Raw genomic sequence first — 20,643 nt, 5'->3', positions numbered from 1 at the left:
ACTCACTTCTAGGTTAAAATCGTTCATAATCCGAAAAAACGTAATTCGAAATGTTCGTAACCCGAGGTACCACTGTACTTTGAATTTAAGTGTAGTAGGAAATGATTTACTATTTTAAGTGGAAAGCCTCAGGGATTCCTTGAGTGATCCATTGTTGCTGTCATAGATTGTAGCAGAATCACTTATTGCATTACCATATGCTACAAATGGCATTCTGAGACTTATTTGGAGCAGGCTGCCATTGACAAGGTGGGAAACGTCTGAAGCTTAGTCCAGCCTTCCCCACTTGATGTTTCAGATTGCAACTCTCATCAGCCATAGCTGGTGCATGTCAGCTGAGCACCTTTCTATATCTTCCTGGGAATAATTTTTAGTCTGAAGAGTATAAATTAAACTCCTAGTCCTTGATATTTAAATGCACATTTGACAAACTTTTGCAGTGTAGGCATCTGTATCAATCAAGTTCTTCTTTGGAGTAAATTTGGAACCAGGAGAAATTGAACAAAACAGTAGTTTTGCTTGCTTTTGATTTCTACACTTGAATATCTTTTATTTTAAAAATTACACTTCTCTCTGTTTGTATAACTACTTCTTAATTTCTGTACTTGCCAGGAACTCTGTGTCTTCACTAAGAACTGGAAAAGGAAGCAATGACAACCGTAAGAGTATTTTTTACACAGAGGAGTGGGAATTTCTAGATACGAAGGATTTGGAGGAGTCAATAGTTCAAGATCGGAAGAGGTTTTCAGGAGAGCAGAGCAAAGGTACTCCAGTGTTCCTTCTCCCCACATCTCCTGTCCCCATCTTTTCTACTATTGTACTTGCTAAGATTCTTTATCTTTCTATACCATTGACCCTTAGGAGCTGATGAAAATGCAGTCCACTCTAAAGGCACACCATGAAAATGGGTTCTCTATTGATACAGAATGCTGATAATATCTCTTCTTGGAAAGTGATTTGCTTTTGGATGTTTCTGTCTTAGCTACCGGGATACCTGGACTCAAACTTGCACTGCTGTGACTTATTTCCATCAGACCCATGCTGTTGTCAAGGCAGTTTTCTTGAGTGTACTTTTAAGCACAAAGTACCTCTTTATTAAACAATATGTTGCAAATTGGTTATATTGTACTATATGCAAGAGTGAAGAGAGTAAGGAATACCGCATTTTGGTGCAATTGATGGGGGTTTAGATTCAAGTAGAGAGGTTTGGGGGGGAGACTTGAGTTCAAATCCACACTCAGCCATGGCAATTGTGCCTAAACTTCAGTTACAGCTAGGTCAGTCTGAAGTCTGAGGAGGAAGATGGATAGGATACAAATGTGATGATTTAAAAAATGGTAAGAGTTTGTTTCTGCACAGATGTTTTCAACTTTAATTTGGGAAGGTCTTCCATCTGATCAGAGTCGCTTGTGGTGACTTGTGGTTAGTCTGATGAAGGAAATACGTGCTGCACTGCTCAGTTTCCTTTACTATTGTAATGAGTTGGAGCTCGCTACAGACAATGGATTCTGAGGCTAAGTCTCCAAATGTAACCCTAGTTCTAACACAAACCACAGAGGATAAATGAGAGCGCATACTATGGGCTCACTTCCTTGTAGTGGCAAAAAGGGTTAAAACTAACGTCCACTGAAGTAGCAGGCACTTCTTTTTTCAGGTCTAATTTTGTCCTGGTATATGATTTCTTAATTGTGCATGGTCTCACTGCTTAGAATTAAAGGGACAGGGAGAAGAGAACTGAAGGAAACCGATGACATACAATTAATTAATCAACTTGGAAGTGCTTGCTTCAGTCTTTGTTCCAGATTTGGTGATTGAGTACAGTAGTGTTCTTTTAACAAAGTGAGGAATGTGTCCAAATACATTTTAGTCTGAATGAGGAAAAAAATATATCTTCTTGTGCAGGCGTGTCTGGTCCAGCCTTTCCATTTGATTTTGGCCGCATTCCACACAGAACAAGGCGTCCTTTAAAGGAAATGATTGCAGGCAGCAAAAACCGGAATAGCACGGAGTCTTCTCCTGATGAGTGTAATGGAAACAAGCTGGCTTCCGAGATGCAGTTGAAGTTCCAGAGCCAACAGGAAGAGTTGGAGAGTCTCGAGAAGGAGCTGTTGAGTCAAAAGGTAACTGGTCTACAAGCTAGAGAGGAACAGTAGCTGGAGCTGGAGCCAGCATTGGCATCATATATGGCAGGTTTTGCCAAGCAGTGCAGGAGAACCTGCCTGGCACACATTAGAGGCGGGTGGTTTAGACTACAGTCCAGCGCCTCTTGGGCTTGCCGATCAGAAGGTTGATGGTTTGAATCCGCTGGACGGGGTGAGCTTCTGTTGCTCTGTCCCAGCTTCTGCCAACCTAGCATTTCGAAAGCATGCCAGTGCAAGGTACCGCTGCGGTGGGAAGGCAAATGGCATTTCCATGCGCTCTGGTTTCCGTCACAGTGTCCTGTTGCGCCAGAAGCTTGCCACATGACCTGGAAAGCTGTCTGTGGACAAATGGCAGATCCCTTGACCAGAAAATGAGATGAGCACTGCAACCCCGTAGTTGCCTTTGACTGGACGTAACCGTCCAGGGGTTCTTTTCCTTAGAGGCATGTTAGAGGATGTAATGAAACACTCCCAAATTTTTGTATGTGCATCTTCTGGGACCCAGCCCTAGGCATTCTACACCTGCTCTGAGTTCTTTATACTACAAATGTGTGGTTGCCAGAACCAGGGACGGGCCAGGTTTTCCCTCTGTAGCCTATGTGAAGACAGTGTGCATTCTTCATTTAAAAAAATAGCTAGCTGACCTCTTAAACACATTTTTAAAGAATTACAGAGACCTCACTGCTGCTAAGAACTTTGCGGGAGGGGTTGTTTGTTTTTTGCCATGCACAGGAATTGAATAGAAACTCAGAGATTGCTGCTTAAAATGCTGTTCAGCCCAACATGGTTCTTGTGCCTTGGGGCAGCCTTTTCCACCCTCATTCCTCTAGATCTTGAGTGGGTGACATTTGTCCTCCTCCACACAATGCTGCTGAACTGTGGCTCTCATCAGCCCCAGCAAGCATGCCCAGTGGCTATGGATGATGGGGGTTGCAGTTCTGCAGCATCTGGTGGGGCGAATTCCCCATCCCTGTGCTTCAGTTCCCATCATCCCTGGCCATGCTAGCTAGGGCTAGAATCTGACAGCATCTGGAGAGTACTATGTTGGAGAAGGCTACCTGTTATCTACTTACCTGTAATTGTCTCCATTTCAAAGCCTTAAGCTGTCCAGAATTTTTTTTATATAATGATTGTAGGTGTAGGGAGAGAGATTAACTTGCAACAGAATTTTGATGTGCTTGGTTTAAAAATGCTTCCAGTTACTACCCTAATTGTTCCTTTTGAAGATCTACTGTAGGTATGGCCAAAGGCTGGCATCTGCCCAGAGGTTTGATTCTTCTCTTTCAACAGGATTCAGTTTCATGTTGCAATGGTTTTAAAACTTTCCTCAATTTAAAAATTGGTGTAATGTCTGTCATGAGGGGTAGATGCACAAGTGATGGAAGTTAAGAGCCTTCTTGGCTGCATAGACATAGTTTATCTTTTATTTAACCAAATAGGTTTTTTTATTTGGTTTATTATTTATTGTAAAGCAAACCTCTACGCAGTTTACATATAAAATATTGGGACCTCTGCTTCTGCTCACTCCACTTACCAGCCATCTATCTGCCAACCCCTTTCCAAAGCCCCCCTTCCCCCGCCAGCCTGCTCCTGCTTCGGAACAGAGCTGCTATGTTAAACCTCTGTGAAGTGCCTTGGTTAAGCCTTGTTGCAACTGCATTTAATGGAGGCAGGTGCTTCAGAGTAGCTTACTAAACCAGTCTGTGAAGCACCTCTCCCTCCTCCTGGCTGCCATTTGTCACACTGGAGTTGGCATGGTGGCCATGCAAACTGCAATGTGATGCAACATGATGTATATAGGAAGAAAACAAAAATATTCTCAGTAAAAATAATTAAGCACAAGCATATAAAAGTTGATAAAGGAGGAATTAACATCAACGGTAGCTAAGAGGTAAAGCACATCTAACTTGCGCATGCCCCCATGTTCACCAATATCCTTTTTTCCCTTCTCCTTAAAGGAACTTGTGCGGCTTCTGCAGCAGACTGTCAGATCTTCCCAGTATGACAAATATTTTGTAGGGCATCTTTGTGATGGAGTCCCCAAAGATAAGTTAGAGCTGCTTCATGAAAAAGACAATCAGATATTGGGTCTCAACAACCAGCTTGAAAAGCTTAATCTGGAGAAGGACAGTTTGCGGCAGGAAGTGAAGAATTTGAAATGCAAGGTGGGCGAGCTCAATGAGCAGCTGGGCATGCTTATGGAGACCATTCAAGCCAAAGATGAAGTGATCATGAAACTTTCCAGGGAGCTGAGTGAATGCGAGGGCCAGTCATCTGGCCAGAGTGGAGGATCAGTCCATTCTCCCATGTCTTCTTCCATCAACAAAGAACTGCAGGAACTTGACAGGCTGAAGGTAAGGAACATTTTTGCTTCAGTAGTGGAGGCCCTGAGGATTCCATGTGATGTGTCCTTCTGTAGGCTGAATATTTTCAGGAAATAGTTTGAACCTTGGTTTGGAAGCAAGGCACTCACCACATTTCACTAATTTTGGACACAAGGGCTAAGTTTGGTTGGTAAAAACTATCAAGTAGAAAATGTGAATGGAAGAGAGGTGGAATGAGGATCATTTGAAGGTGGCCCTGACTCGCCAAACCATGTTTTGGCATTGCATCTATCTGAGTTGAGCTGTAGGGGACCCAATTCTCAGATCACAACAGGTGTTGCAAACAAGGTTTAAGGAATAGGGTCACATCCATGAATAAGTAACAAAATGCCATAAGAGCAACAACATGAGAACACATATAGCATGATACAAATACAGATTAAAGAGAGAGCGACAATATATGTGGCAAGATGCTGCCTTATTTGACAACCTTCAGACCTGAAGAGTCTTAAGGGAAGACAGAGCCCAGCAGAAACAGTCACAGCTTAATGATTTGAAAATATAGAACTCTTTTATAAACTTTCATTGCTTCCCTATTTCTTAATGCTTGAGACACATTTGATTTTTAAAGTAGAGCTTCTCAAGAAACTTAGCATGATCTTGAGTGATTGAGCAACAGCTGGAAGTCAGTGAGTCAGGTCATTGTTTTGTCATTAGAGTTTCATTTTCCCTATAGTTGTATAAAATTGGAGAGTACAGTCTTACTAGTGGTCTAGCCCTAAAATGGTCCACCGTGTCAAGTTCTCATGAGTGGAATTTATAGCACGCCTTTGAGTTCTTTGACTATCTAGCTCCCCACTTGAGCACTTTCTCTGTAATTCTGGAGTGCCCCCCCCCGTGTCAATATACTGTTTTCAAAACAAAAGAAAAGTAGAGCTTCTTGGGTCAAGCTTCGCTCGTCCTTACTGCTTGTATTCCTCATAATATATTTTTTAAATAACCTATATTTAACCATATCTTTTGTTCACAGGATAGTCTTCAGGGTTATAAAAACCAGAACAAATTTTTAAATAAAGAGATCCTAGAACTGTCTGCTTTACGGAGAACTGCTGAAAACAGAGAAAGAGACTTGATGACAAAGGTCAGCTTAACACAGATGCTCATTGTAAATCTTTCACTTGACACTGAAAGTAAAATCCTGCTAGCTTTCATTGCCAGAAGTGAAAATTTCAAGCAATATATAGAAAGAGGAACTTAAAACTTATTGTTATGCTGATTTGCAGAACCCTCTGTCTTTTTCTGGAATTGCAACATCCTCGTTTTATCTCAGAGGTGGGGAACCCTTTTTCAGTCTTAGGTTTGCAGCATTCCTTCACGGGCAGCCTTCCAGGCGACACACACCAGTTGTGGGCAGGGCAGGTGCACGTGGATGTGACTCTTACCTTTGTGCAGGAGATCGTAGCCATGCAAAAAATCATCAGTAACTGCACATACGCATCTCTACATCCTCCTTCCACACAACCAAGAGGCGTGCATTCTGGCCAAGCAAAAGCACTTGAGGAGGTGTTATGGTCTGGGGAGAATCCCAAGCATAAAGTTAAAGAGGTGTAGGTAGCTGGATCTGGCCTCTGGGACTGAGGTTTCTCAACCCTGTTGAGAACTTGACAACTTGTGCATACATACACTCACTCACTTGCTTATTGAAATGGATTCCCATGCATTACTGAAATGTTTCTGCAAGTGCCAATTTGAAAGAATTCTTTGGTGTATTCTCTGCAGTATACAAGCCTTGAAGCCAAGCTCTGCCAAGTGGAAAGTAAGTATCTTATCTTGCTTCAAGAGATGAAGACCCCAGTTTGCTCAGAGGAGCAGGGTCCTTGTCATGATGTGGTGACCCAGCTCCTGGAAGATGCCTTGAAAGTGGACAGCAGTGAGCACCTGGAGCAGACGTACTTCAAACCTCACATGGTCAGGTAAACAGAAGACTCTTGATAACTTCACATATGGTACCACTATATAAATAAAGTAAAATTTAAAAACACCACAGCCTTTTCTGAGAGCTAGTGCAGTGTAGCAGCTGAGGGACTAAGCTGGCACTCACAGTGTTAAATCTCTTAACTGCAACTATGTCTTTGCCTGGTTGCCCTTTGGCAGTCCTTTTGGACCCGAAAGAGGGCAGAATCGGGGTGGGGTGATAGGGGGCGCACGTATGCATGCTCCACCAGCACACATGTACTAGGATAATACAAGACTTGTGTTGTTAGGACTGTTGTAAGAGTTATGGAACTACCTCAGTGGTTGAGTGCCTGGGTTCAGTCCCTCAAATTCCAGGAGAGAATCCCCTGCCCGAAATCCTGGGCAGCTTGTGCTGAATTGGTTTAGAGTAGACTTTAGATGCCATACACTGAGTGAGATGATCGGTCCATCTAGCTCAGTATTGTCAACACTGACTGGCAGCAGTTCTTGGATAATATGCTTATGAAGGACAATTGTCTGGAGTTCTGCTATTTTTAGAATACTAACCACTCCCTCTTCACTCCTCATAGCCTTCTTCCTTTTCCTTTCTTGTTTTGATCTATTCTCTTTCTTTATTGTTGTTACTGCATTTTGTGTACTAGAAAGTGAACATAAAAGCAATTCCCAGAGAAAAAAACCATTGACTGGCAATGACTCCAGAATTCTAGACCTTCCCTTCTCTACATGGAGATGCTGTAGGCATTACCTAAGACCTTCTGCATGCAAAGCATGTGCCCTAGATAGTTCTGTGCTAGCTGGTCATTTGTCTGACTTGGTAGAAGGCAGTTTCCTATGTTCTTGTGTGAAGTGTTGTTGTGTGATGTTAAGACACCAATGACAAATGCTTTCTTTACTTTTGCATTTGGAATGGGTGCCAGTAGCATCGTATTTTCTTTGGGGAACAGTGGGACTGAATTTAACACCTTTTTAGGGTGAGCTGCTCTAAGCTAGAACTTCTGCAACCTCCCTGGCAAGATGACCCCTTAAATATTTTTTAAACATTGTGTGTGTGTGTTAAAGTGTGTGAAAGAGGGGTGTACCATCCCTTAAATAATTAGTTGCAAAGCCTGAATTAACTTATTTAATTCAAGTATAATCAGCATGTTTTCTAACTTGAGAAATCTTTTGTCTGAACACTTATAAGAAGTATTTAACATAATAATAATAATAATAATAATAATAATAATAATAATAATATAATAATAATATACCATCCTTCACCAAAAGATTTCAGGATGGTTCACAAGATATTTGGAAATATTCTCTAAAACAGGAGACTGGAAACTGGAGGTGAAGGAAGATCACTGAGTGCTGTTGGGAAAGGGGAGGATGGAGAAGCTCCAAGCTCTATCCCTTGCCATTGGAAAATAATGGTTAAAATGTGTGAGACTAGAAACTTTTAATTTCACAGTGTGATGGCATTACCATTCTGGTGAGGCATTCAATAATTTTGGCGAGCACAGGTGTAAGTAAATCCTTAGCATTGTTACTGGCAAATATTTTGGTATTAAATCTGTCACATATGCTTTGAAGGGTTAAATCAGTGTAAGAGACCACCTTATCCCTTATACAGTAGATTGCTGTAGTGTGCAGAAGAATTTCTCCTGCAAGACCCAAAGATCTTAGAGCAAGACTTTCAGGGTGGCCACCTCTGTTCTATGGAATAGTATTCTTGTTGAGATATGACAGACTCCCACTATTTAACTTTCCAGAAACAAATGAAGATATTTGTGTTCTGACAGGCTTTCCCAGGTCTTTCCCATGACTGTCCATTTGCTAGGGGTTTTGGCTTGTTTTAAATGTATTTGTAGGCTTTGTATTTTTCACTGCTCATAATTACCTTATATGCAAATTGCTTTGAGGCAGTGGCTTAAAAGATGATGGATAAATTAACAATAAACAAACAAACAAACAAACAAACAACAGCAACAACAACAACACATACCTAAAGGGTAAAGGACTCCTGGATAGTTAAGTCCAGTGAAACTTGACTATGGAGTGCAGTACTCATCTCACTTCAGGTCAAGAGAGCCAGCATTTGTCTACAGATAGATTTCTGGGTCATGAGGCCAGCATGACTAAACTGCTTCTGGTGCAACAGGGCCCTGTGACGAATGTCAGAGCACATGGAAATGCTATTTACCTTCCTGCCACCTATTTATCTACTTGCGCTGATATGCTTTCGCACTGCTAGGTTGGCAGGAGCTGGGACAGAGCAACAAGAACTCATCCTATCACGCGAACTCAAACTGCTGAACTTCTGATCAGCAAGCCCTCAGTGTTTTAGACCACAGCGCCATCTGCTCCCTTACTAAAATGAATGAGTTAACAGAATGGGGGGGGGGGGGACTTAGTGCATTTATCTGAGCTCACAAAAGATATAGCAGACTTCCAGAATATCAACTTTCGCTCTTGCTTGAGTTTTTTCCATTCCTAAAGATTCCCAGTTAATCAGATTTCTCTCTCCTTTACAGTGAATATGATATTTATGGGTTTCAGACAGTCCCAGAGGATGATGAGGAAGAGAAGCTGGTAGCGAAGGTTCGGGCCTTGGATCTGAAATCGCTCTCCCTTACTGAAAACCAGGAGATGTCCACAGGGGTGAAGTGGGAGAACTATCTGGCTAGCACCATGAACAGGGAGATGGTGCGCTCTGTGGAACTCAAGAACCTCATTCGGTATGGGATTCCGCATGCACACCGCTCCCAGATGTGGAAATGGTGCATTGGCCTTCATGTAAAGAAGTTCAGAGAACACATGGACCCCGGCTACTTCCAATCACTTCTTCAGAATGCCCTGAAGAAGCAGAACCCGGCTTCAAAGCAGATAGAGCTAGATCTTCTGCGGACTTTGCCCAACAACAAGCATTACTCTTCTCTGACATCTGAAGGAGTGCAGAAGCTGCGGAATGTCTTGCTTGCATTTTCTTGGCGGAATCCAGACATAGGATATTGCCAGGGTCTCAACAGGTAGAATCTGTTTTCTTCTTTTTCTGTAGTCATTTGGCATGTCTCACTTTTATTAATTTTTTGAAAAAGAAATATTTATTGTCATTTTGTTATGAGAGGCGAAACATAAATTACATAGAGATTCCCCTTTATCTCCACAATAGGAACTAGTGATATTTATTGTAAAGCAAAAGGCTGGGTGATCTAAAATAGGAGTTAAAGGTGACGGCAAATGAGCTAAATGTGATTGCCATTTATGCCATATTCAAAGGGTCAGCTGTAGAAACAGATTAATTATTTTGTTAATGTGAGCCCACGAAGTTTTCAGGGTGGGTAAGGCGTTAAGAGAGGCTTGCAAGGGTTCCAGTTCCATTTTGGCTCATAGAGTTGAAGCTGAGTTGTTAATCATATATGTCAACTGTTTTAATTGGAAAGCCTTGTAATACAACTTAAGATTTGGGGCACCAAGACCTCCCTTAGTTCTTGGTCAATACAAGGTTAGACAGCACACCCTGCTTTCTTTACCTCCTGAAATAAAATTATTAATCAAGTGTTATTAATCAAGTGAGCCAATTGAGAAAGAGGGATAGTTACGGGCAGGACCTGAAAGAAAAATAGAGATTTATGAAGAATGCACACCTTCACAACTGCAATTTGGCCTAACCAACTTAAATTTAAATGCTTCTGTAGCCTTTTGTCGAGATTCCCAAAATTCCTTCAGCAAAGTTGACATAACTCCATGGTTATAACTACTCTGAGATATCTGAATCCACCACATAGCAGTTTAAAACCAGAATTAGAGTGTAAACAGTTGTGTTCTGAAATCAAGAAAATAGGAAACATCACTGATTTGTTGTAATTGATTTTTCATAGAATTGTAGAAGGTCATCTAGTCCACACCCACACCCACCCAGCAACCTTAGCAGACATACTAAGAGTCTGCTGTAGAGGCAAGAGAGCTCTTTTAGGATCATAAAACATTATTAGCAGATCGTGTGGAAATAGATTTAATTTATGTTCAGTTCCATGAATTTGGATATCTCTTAGATTTGTAGCTAAAGCCTCTATTGCCACTGCAAATTGGAGTGGCAATAGTGGATAGCCTTGTTTGGTCCCTCTTTTGATTGTGAAAATTGTGGAGTTAACTCCACTAAGGGTAATGCAAGCTTAGAATTCCAAATAAATATGCTCAGTTCAGTGTAAAAACAACTCTTTGATAAGAGTTTCCTGAAGTAGCTCCATTCAATACAATCAAAGGTCTTGAAGGTGTCTAGTGAAATTAAAGTTACAGAATAATTACATTTGTGTGCATGGTGAATTATATATTGGTTTTATTTCTTGATTTTATTCTGTGAACCACCCTGAGACCCCCGGGTATAGAGCAGTATATAAATTCAATAATAATAATACAGTGGTGCCCCGCAAGACGAAATTAATTCGTTCTGCGAGTTTTTTCGTTCTACGAGTTTTTTCGTCTTGCGAAGCACCAATGTGTATTGACGGTTTCCCATAGGAATGCATTGGCGGTTTTAAAAAAAAAAAGACGCAAGACGTTTCGTCTTGCGAAGCAAGCCCATAGGGAAATCCGCCTTGCGAAGCAACTCAGAAAACGAAAAACTCTTTCGTCTTGCGAGTTTTTCGTCTTCCGAGGCATTCGTCTTGCGGGCCACCAATGTAATAATAATAATAATAATAATAATAATATCCAGAACCCTTCTAATAGCATCAGCAATATTCCTTTTAGCAATAAACCAGATTGGTCTAGAGCTACAGGCAACTCCCAATTTACACAGCAGTTGTATTCCGAGGCACTGCACACGTACACGGAATTGTGTATAATTGAAATACACATACCATCTAAATCTCTGAAACCCCTAGAAAAACCCTTTAAAAAACCAGCAGTACTTACCAGATGGGCAGGAATTGTGGCCGTGGTGGCTCTCAGTCTTCCAGTGGACTGGTACCCCAGAAGTGATTGGCTGTAGGACTTCTCTTGCTGCTGCTGCTGCTGCTGCTGTTGCGGGTGGGCAGTGGTGGTACTCAGTCTTCCTCATTGCTGGAGGATGACGTGGAAACAGCAACAAGGAATAGACCAGTACCCTGAAGTGCTTGGCTGCAATTCAGATGCACTTGCTGCTGCTGGTGGTGGTATTTTGCAGAGGAACATGGTGATGGACGGCTGGTGCTTTTGCCTCTTCAGCTGGTCAGACATCTCCCTTTATGGCTCCATGCTGTCTGTAAGCGCACACTGGATCTTTAGGCTGCATTCCATGGAGAGGACATTCTGGGAGATGATGTGCTTCACCCTTGATGTCAAATGACCCCCAGCGACTCAGGACAAACAGCAATGTTTCTACTGGTGAAAGAGCTGGGACATAAGGGTTCAGATGGCCCCTGAGGTTTACCCTGGACCTAAGTTGTTCAGTGATATGTAAATTAATGCAGAAATCTTGAGCCTGGCTCAGTAGGAGATGGGCAGCCAGTCCAGATATTTTAACAAGTGGGTCACATGTTGTTGGTTATGTGCCCCTATCAGTGGTCTGGCTGCCACATTCTGCACCAGCTGGAGGTTTTAAACCAGGCCCGAGGGCAGCCCCACATAGAACACATTGCAGTAAACTAGCCTCGAGGTTCCCAATGGATGGACTATCCCTGTCCAGGAATGGCCAAAGCTGGTGAACCAGATGAAGCTGGTGAAATATGTATGCATATATGTTTAAACAAGCCAAGCAGCGCTCGTTTGAGCCCTTCTCTGTGGTCGATGCATCTATTAGTGCCAGTCGCTTACCAGCATCAGTTTTAATGGCACCCAGACTCTTGCAGTTTTGCAATATGAGATTGTTCTGTTTTATCTTCTGTCTTTCAGATTGGTGGCAATTGCGCTTCTCTACTTGGAGCAGGAAGATGCCTTTTGGTGCCTAGTTACAATAGTGGAGGTCTTCATGCCTCGGGACTATTATACTAAAACCTTACTAGGCTCCCAGGTATGGAGTGTGCCGGCATGCAAATTCAGCCCCTAAAGGCCTAGTTCTCTCAAACACCGGAAGCAGAATCTTGGTAGGGGCTTAAGTGATAAGCTCTTTCTCCATACATGCAACAAATACACATCCCTGCATATAGAAAACTCACATACTGAAATGGAAGTTAGGCTAGAACCTGTTGCCCTGACTTGGTGGATTATTACACACAGGAAGTCTTTCCTTTTGTTTTGCATGTAAAAACATCCCGTCACGTGAATCTCCAGCTGCAATCTGGCTCTTTTGGTTATGAGCCACATGCTTTTTTTGAGAATTAGACATACTAGTCAGCTTGTATGTATTTAGATTTTTGCTCTTTCACATTGATAAATGTCCCTTCTGCCAGTGTATATTATATTTCTGCATATGGGGTTCTTGTTCTATAGGAATTATCCCTACTTTTAAGTGCCACCTTTTTAATCAGATACCAGTTTGCTCTGGCATTAGAGATTCAGTCACCCTCCTTTAAGGCCTTGTGAGGCTGCCATTTTATTTTTTTTAAAAAGATTGAACCGTTTGTTCCATTTTTGTCTGAATGAGTTTTCTTTTGTCTTGCACTCCTTGAGGTTGACCAGAGAGTCTTCAAGGACTTGATGAGTGAGAAACTCCCTCGGCTGCATGCCCACTTTGAGCAATACAGAGTGGACTACTCGCTCATCACCTTCAACTGGTTCCTTGTTGTGTTTGTGGACAGTGTGGTCAGCGACATACTCTTCAAGATATGGGACTCTTTTTTGTACGAGGGGCCAAAGGTACATGGCGTAACCCTGAATGTTTCCTGGTGTTTGTAGAACCTGTGGGTAAAGCTGAGCTGCAATAGCTCAGTTGTCCCATTCATTTCCATGTGCCTTGGTTGTGCCCTGTATCTTTCATGACTGCTGATGAAACAATTGCTTGAGGAAAGAAATTGAATTGCTGGCAATGTTCAGACTAAGCTATGATTTAGCACATGGGTAGGCAAACTAAGGCCCAGGGGCCGGATCCGGCCCAGTCGCCTTCTAAATCCGGCCTGTGGACGGTCTGGGAATCAGCATGTTTTTACATGAGTAGAATGTGTGCTTTTATTTAAAATGCATCTCTGGGTTATTTGTGGGGCAAAGGAATTCGTTCATCCCCCCCCCCCCAATATAGTCCAGTCCCCCACAAGGTCTGAGGGACCGGCCCCCTGCTGAAAAGTTTGCTGACTCCTGATTTAGCATAATGTGAATGAGTCTTAAACTTGTCAGTTCCCTCCTCCAGTACAGCCATGAGGAGATAGGAAGTTTTGGTTTCTGTTTTAACTAACTGCAGTTTAATGTTATGGCTGCACCCTGGCCACCTGTGTCCAATCAACTATGACTTACTGAAACCATCTTCAAACCTTGGTTTATGAAGTTGACTTGTTTCAATATAATGTAGTTCGGATTAATCACTGTTTAGGGTTCAGACATAATGCTAAACTGCAGCCAAGCCAGGGGAAGGGGAGGAGAGGAGAGGAAGGGGAATGAATGAACAGCCTGAGTCTTGTTCACAATAGTTGAGTGTTATGGCCAAACCAGACTATTAAGTGTTAATGTTTTCTGAAGACTATCTTTCATACTGCTTAGAGAATTTGATAGGATGAACTAAATTTACCTCTGGAAGAATATTGACAAATAGTTCTGTGTGAATTCCATGAGACTCTGCTGTTGCACTATAATTAAACATCTCATCAATCTCTGCTTTCCTTGTGAAAACCAGGGTTCTAGTCCTTGTGCCTTGAATGCATGTGGGCAGTGGCTCATGGAGTTTCTGAAGCCAACAGAGTGGGAAGCGAGACTAACCATAATTTTCTAGAAGTTGAGGGGATGAGGCTTTTGTGGCCTAAATAGTTAGTGATCTCTTCCATGCAGTTAACTGAAGTGGCAGGGAATTTTAAACACTGCTCATTCTCTTTTGTAACCTAATGTTTGTCAAACATTTAGGTAATGTTCCGGTTTGCTTTGGCGCTCTTTAAATACAAAGAGGAGGAAATCTTAAAACAGCAAGACTCGATGTCCATATTCAAGTACCTCAGATACTTCACTCGCACAGTCCTTGATGCTAGGTAAGGGCCTTTTTGGAAGTTGGAAACTGCTTGCTTAGAAAGAATATCTATGTTCAGTTTTGTTTTTATTTAAGTCTCTGACTTGACCTTCATTCCATGCGCTAAAATTAAAACAACTAAGTGTAAAGTTTTCTGTGCTGCCTAACTTTCCAAAGAAACTCAAGGCAACTAACAAATTGGTAACAAAATAGTATAAAACAAACAATAATTCTCATTTGAAGCCCTATAATTCAACTGAACATTAACAAACTGAAAACAAACAACAATTCCAGAACAGCCATCAAAATTGATTTGTTTGATTTGATTTATTGTGTTTCTATGCTGCTTTTTATTCAAATAATTCCCAAAGCAGCTTATAAACAATAAGTAGCAATAGCATCACAAATCCAGCATAAATAATATAAATCAATTAACAAATAATCAGTAAAACAATTACAACCTATAAAATACTCTTAGCAAAGCAGCAACTAAAAAATAAGCTGTCATTGACCGGCTGGATGCAGAGGAGTGGGGGGAAGCACCAGCTGGGGAACCCCCCAAGGGAAGAAGACCCAGAGCCAGGGGATTGTTGGTTGGATGACCATGAGTGGTCAGAGGGAGAAGACTGGGGGGAGGAGGTGTTGGAAGCTGAAGAGGTAACAGGGTTTAGTGAGCATGAAGAGGCGGTGCCAGAGGGCAGTCCAGAATCAGAGGCAGAAGTGGAGGCTAGAAGGTGGGGGGCAAAGGGCAGAGATCAGAGATCATGCCTATCTGCTGAGACCAGCTCCCCTCCCCTCCTATCTCCCAGAACCTGAAGAGGTATGAAGAGGGCAGAGCAAAGACAGACAAGGAGAAGTCATCTCAGGTTGTTTCAGAAGAACCTGGGGGAGGAGGAGACTTAGAGAGCAGTGGGAAGGCAAGGACCTTCAATCCTTGCAACTGCCTCATTGGGGCAAGACCTACTGGGAAGTGTATTACCAGCTGCCTAGCCTAGTTCTTAGAGCAAGGTGCAGGCAATAGGTTCTTTTCAATCACAGCAGATGGAAAACCAATAGACCACCAGGTAAGAAGAAGATGGCAGTTTATTAATTGATAAATATTAATATGACACTATAAGCTAGACTCTAAGCACAAATACAAACAGTTATAGAGACAGATAAAGATAAACATATAAGCTCAACTGCATGCCCTGCCAGCTGCTAAGAGACTGCTGCCCAACACTTCAGGCTGCTGGGCAGGTCACACACCCAGGTGGTAAGTGAGCTGGTCCCTGCACTGCTTGATTCTTCAGTCCCTCTTCAGTTCGCCTTCAGTTCTTCTCCCTCTCGTTCCTCGGTTCTTCAGTGCTTCTTCTGGAACTCCCTCCTTCGCTGAGATGGGTAGCATTTATAGACACTGGACAGGTTCAATAGCTGGCTGTGCAGGTGCTCTTAATGATGTACATTTTCCTTCCTTCATATTTTCGGGAGGGGGGACCAAGTTCATGTCTGGGTGCCAGCTTCATGGCTGGGTTGAGGTAGGCCTGTCGCCCAGTTGGCTCCTTTCCTTATCAGGCCAGCTGGCTAGCCTCTGGTTGATGCCAACTTCTAATTATGCAAGTAGATTTATAGTCTTCTTCATTATATTGATAGATTTATAGTGGCATCTAGCGCTAAGTGCTCATTATAAATTGTATATCAGAAGCCCTCATTATAGCAAAGCTGCATTGGAAGCAAGCACACCACCTAGTGATTGCTTTCTGCCACTGCCACTACATTACAGATAGATATATAAAGAGTTACTGCTGCAATTACCTCGAGATCAGGAGACACCACTTACAGGCATTGTTTCAGAAATACAGGAAGAGTTGCTGTGCTCACTAGACCTGAGCTGTTTTGCTTTGTCTTTGAATAAAGAGTTAACTTTACTGACACCTGGTGAGTTATTGCTGACCGGCTCCCAGTTCCCACCTTGACATAAGCTAAACATCACAATTACAGCAGATGTCATATTAACACATTATATGCAACATTTATAATCCATAAAACATAAAATTAAACATATATCTGGCTGGCTACCTAAAAAACCCAGACTCTTACAACTACCTAAAGCAGTATAATGATGGGGCCTGACATGCCTTGCTTTCCCACAGATGGGTGCCACAACAGGAAAAGGCCTTAAGGAAAAAGGGGGGGAAATTTTAGGTCTAATTTGAACAACCTGGGCTTTAAAAAGCTTTAAATTAGCATTTATATTAAACTATAAGCAGGCAAAAGGAAATGTAAACAGTATTTTTAATCTTCTCCATTCTTCTACAGTTGTACCTTGGTTGTCAAACGCCCTGGAACTCAGACGTTTTGGCTCCTGAATGTCGCAAACCTGGAAGTGACTGTTCCGGTTTGCAAACTATTTTTGGAAGCCAAATGCCCGACAGGGCTTCCACAGCTTCTGGTTGGCTGCAGGAGCTTCCTTCAGCCAATCAGAAGCTGTGATTTGGTTTTCAAATGTTTTGAAAGTCGAACGGACTTTCAGAATGGATTCTGTTCAACTTCCAAGGTACTACTGTATTCTACAGCTGACAGGACAGCTTATAAATACAATTAAAACCTTAAAAGCAGCATTAAATAAGGTAAAGGTAAAGGTACCCCTGCCCGTACGGGCCAGTCTTGACAGACTCTAGGGTTGTGCGCCCATCTCACTCAAAGAGGCCGGGGGCCAGCGCTGTCCGAAGACACTTGCGGGTCACGTGGCCAGCGTAACATCGCTGCTCTGGCGAGCCAGAGCCGCACACGGAAACGCCGTTTACCTTCCCGCTAGTAAGCGGTCCCTATTTATCTACTTGCACCCGAGAGTGCTTTCGAACTGCTAGGTTGGCAGGCGCTGGGACCGAACAACGGGAGCGCACCCCGCCACGGGGATTCGAACCGCCGACCTTTCGATCGGCAAGCCCTAGGCGCTGAGGCTTTAACCCAAAGCGCCACCCGCGTCCCTTACAGCTTACAGCTTACAGCTTACAGCTGACAGGACAGCTTATAAATACAATTAAAACCTTAAAAGCAGCATTAAATAGATACCGTATTTTTCGCTCTATAGGACGCACTTTTCCCCCTCCAAAAATGAAGGGGAAATGTGTGTGCGTCCTATGGAGCGAATGCAGGCTTTGGCGGAAGCCTGGAGAGCGAGAGGCATAGGTGCGCACCGCCACCTCTTGCTCTCCAGGCTCCAGGAAGCTATCCGCAAGCCTTGCGCACCTGGGGGGAGTTCCCCTGGGCGCGCAAGGCTTGCGGGCGGCAGCCTGCAGCGCGCAGCACGGGGCGCCCTTCGGAGGACGCCCCGTGCTTCGCGCAGGTGTCGGCAAGCCTTGCGCACGGGGGGAACACCCCCCGGGAGCGCAATGCTTGCCGGTGGCAGCCTGCAGCGTGGAGCCTGCAGCGCGGAGCATGGGGTGCCCTCCGGAGGATGTCCCGTGCTTCGTGCAGGTATCGGCAACCCTTGCGCACCGGGGGGAACTCCCCCCTGGCGCGCAAGGCTTGTGGGCGGCAGCCTGCAGCGCGGAGCACGGGGCGCCCTTCGGAGGACGCCCCGTGCTTCGCGGAGGTGTCCGCAAGCCTTGCGCACGGGGGGGGGAACTCCCCCCTAGCGCGCAAGGCTTGCGGGCAGCAGCCTGCAGCGCGGAGCACGGGACGCCCTTCGGAGGACGTCCCGTGCTTCGCTGAGGTGTCCGCAAGCCTTGCGCACCGGGGGGAACTCCCCCCGGGAGCGCAAGGCTTGCGGGCGGCAGCCTGCAGCGCGGAGCACGGGGCTCCCTCCGGAGGACGCCCCGTGCTTCGCGCAGGTGTCTGCAGCCTGCCGCCCGGCGCGTGGGGCACCCTGAAGCAGAGCGCCCCTCGCGCCGGGCAGACATCGGCCAGCCCCACAAGCTTGGGGGACAGCGAGGAGGCGCAGCGCAGCCATCCCACTGTTCCCCGACCTGGTTTTGGGGGGGGAAATAAAGGAAAAAAATTTTTCCTTTATTTCCCCCCCAAAAAAGTAAGTGCGTCCTATGTGACGGAGCGTCCTATGGAACGAAAAATACGGTATATCCAACATTATTAAATCCTTAGTTAGGTGATAAGTGTTCCACTCACCTGGGGCTGGGAAGACATAAGATTTGGCAGTGGGGAGAACATTCCGCAGACAGTGCCATGACCAAACAGGCTCTGTCTCTTATTTTCACCCCCTGTGGGGGCACTTGAAGAAGGGCTTCAGAAGATCATTTGAACATTAGGCAAGTTGATGCTGGGAGTAGTGCATTGTTGATGTTGGGAGTAGATGTTTGGAGTAGTGCATTGTGACCCCAGTGAAAAGGGATACATTCCTAGTCACTTCTTGAAGGTACATGTCTGATTATGTCCTGATAATTCTGGCAAGTGGAGTGGTGAGTGTTTAAAAGGCAACTCAACACAGGAATAGCTTGGTCCCAGATTTCCCCCCCAGGAGTGACACCTCAGGTTTTCGGTTTTCGTCAGAAACTGGTGAACTGCCTTCTCCTCTTCTCAGAAGACTTTCAACCAACTTACATTGCATCATGTTATTTCTTGTTTTGAAATGTACAGGCCCAGGTACTTGAGGTTGCTGACCACTAAGCAGTCCAACAAGATCTCAAAAATTCCAGTGATAGCCGTGTTCCTAAGTTGTAGGTGTCAAGCTCAATAAATGTGAAATGTTTGTTCCTGAAGGCCAGGGTTTAGAAACCTGACCTGACTTTCTGCATTGTTGGCCTAGCAAAATTCTCTGGAAACCTCCCATTCCCAATTAAAGCAGTCAGTCCTTTCCAAGCACTATCTGTGGTGCTGGAATACAGCACCCCCTGGCCGACTAAATTCAACTAGCTACAGCCAGACTTCTGAACTCTTCATAGACTTGATGTCATTGTTTATTCTGCTCCTGCCTCCACTATGAGGACCCCAATCATACGTTACAGTACTAACGCAAATACAAAACTTTTACTATAATACAGACACTAGCTGTGCCCATTTTACACACAAAGTAGTATGAGTTCTTCAAGATTTTTGTGATGCGTAAGTAATGGGAGAATTATGGGGAAGGAGCTCATCTTCCTGATAAATGCATTTAGGTTCATTGAATACAGTGAAGTTACACTGAAACAGCAAGAAGTTTTTTCTAGGCAGAGATAGATAGAATATTTTCTTTGTTTACAAAAGTACACGCCTTGTTTCTTTTTTCAACTTGTAGTTCTTTGTTTTTTACTTTTGAAAATGATGTATACTTCTAGGCAGATTTTGAGGGGGAAATAAGCAAACAGCATCCAGTTCCTCTCTGCCATGACAGATGAAATGTTTCATCATAAACAAAGGAGACAGAATGATGAGAAGCAGCTGGAACCTGCATCACTGCTTAAATAGACCAAGCATGGCTTCATACTTCTCAGAAACATGAGACTTCCTCTCTTTGTAAACTGCATCTAGACTTGGAGCTGCAGCTAATTTATACAAGCTGGGAGCATTTGAGCCATTTTGAATTTGCAAATTGTGTATCCAGTTAAATTTAGAAACGTGAGAGAGGTTTTTGTTTTGTTTAGCTACCCAAGTAGGTTTGTGAGCTTGCACTGAATGATACATATTTGAGGTCAACAGGCTTCTAACTTGCAGAATCTGCTTTATGGGAGTCAGAAATCCTTGCTAATCCACTGCAGATCACTCCCAATCTAATCAATGCCACCTATGATATAACTAGACAAACCTAGGCAGCAGGGGGGAAAGCATCTCTTTTGCACACTCCTTCCACATCTTTAGTGGGTTTACACTTTGTTGCCCTTTAGAAAGGGTTCTGTGTACCTTTTCGGCTCCATGAAAAGCAGAAACTTTAAGACCTCATCTATTCCATATTGTTTCAATATGTGGGAAAGGTGGGGCTCTTCTACAGTCTAGCCCAGTGTTTCTCAACATTTTCCCAACTGTGGCCACATCCCAACCTTGTTTCCTTCCTATGCCAGGCTCCTCCATCCCTGGTTATCATTTGTTCATGAGTTTTGTGCTCTTGACCTTGAGAGAAGAGTTTTGAGAGTGTCTTGCAACTGCTGAAATCTGTTTGGGACTGAACTTTGGTGGATTACACAACAAACCCTTTTTAAAGGAATGTGGTTGGTCATCTGCATTTTCTATTTTTTTCCTC

General features: G+C 43.7%; 1 protein-coding gene across 1 annotated transcript in view; it reads left to right on the top strand.

Annotated features, from left to right (window-relative positions):
* The window catches only part of TBC1D2B (TBC1 domain family member 2B), a 39,907-nt gene that overhangs the window by 15,295 nt on the left and 3,969 nt on the right, over positions 1-20,643 (top strand). The window contains exons 4-12 of the mRNA XM_083413014.1: positions 613-764; positions 1,903-2,120; positions 4,100-4,495; positions 5,496-5,606; positions 6,245-6,438; positions 8,956-9,450; positions 12,296-12,413; positions 13,013-13,198; positions 14,390-14,511. Coding sequence (XP_083269140.1) covers positions 613-764; positions 1,903-2,120; positions 4,100-4,495; positions 5,496-5,606; positions 6,245-6,438; positions 8,956-9,450; positions 12,296-12,413; positions 13,013-13,198; positions 14,390-14,511 — 1,992 coding nt within the window. The remainder of the gene's footprint in view (positions 1-612; positions 765-1,902; positions 2,121-4,099; positions 4,496-5,495; positions 5,607-6,244; positions 6,439-8,955; positions 9,451-12,295; positions 12,414-13,012; positions 13,199-14,389; positions 14,512-20,643) is intronic.

The sequence above is a fragment of the Podarcis tiliguerta genome, assembly GCF_965153285.1.
Source record: "Podarcis tiliguerta genome assembly, chromosome: 14".
Taxonomy (NCBI): Eukaryota; Metazoa; Chordata; class Lepidosauria; order Squamata; family Lacertidae; genus Podarcis; species Podarcis tiliguerta.
This window is presented reverse-complemented; position numbering and strand designations above follow the sequence as displayed.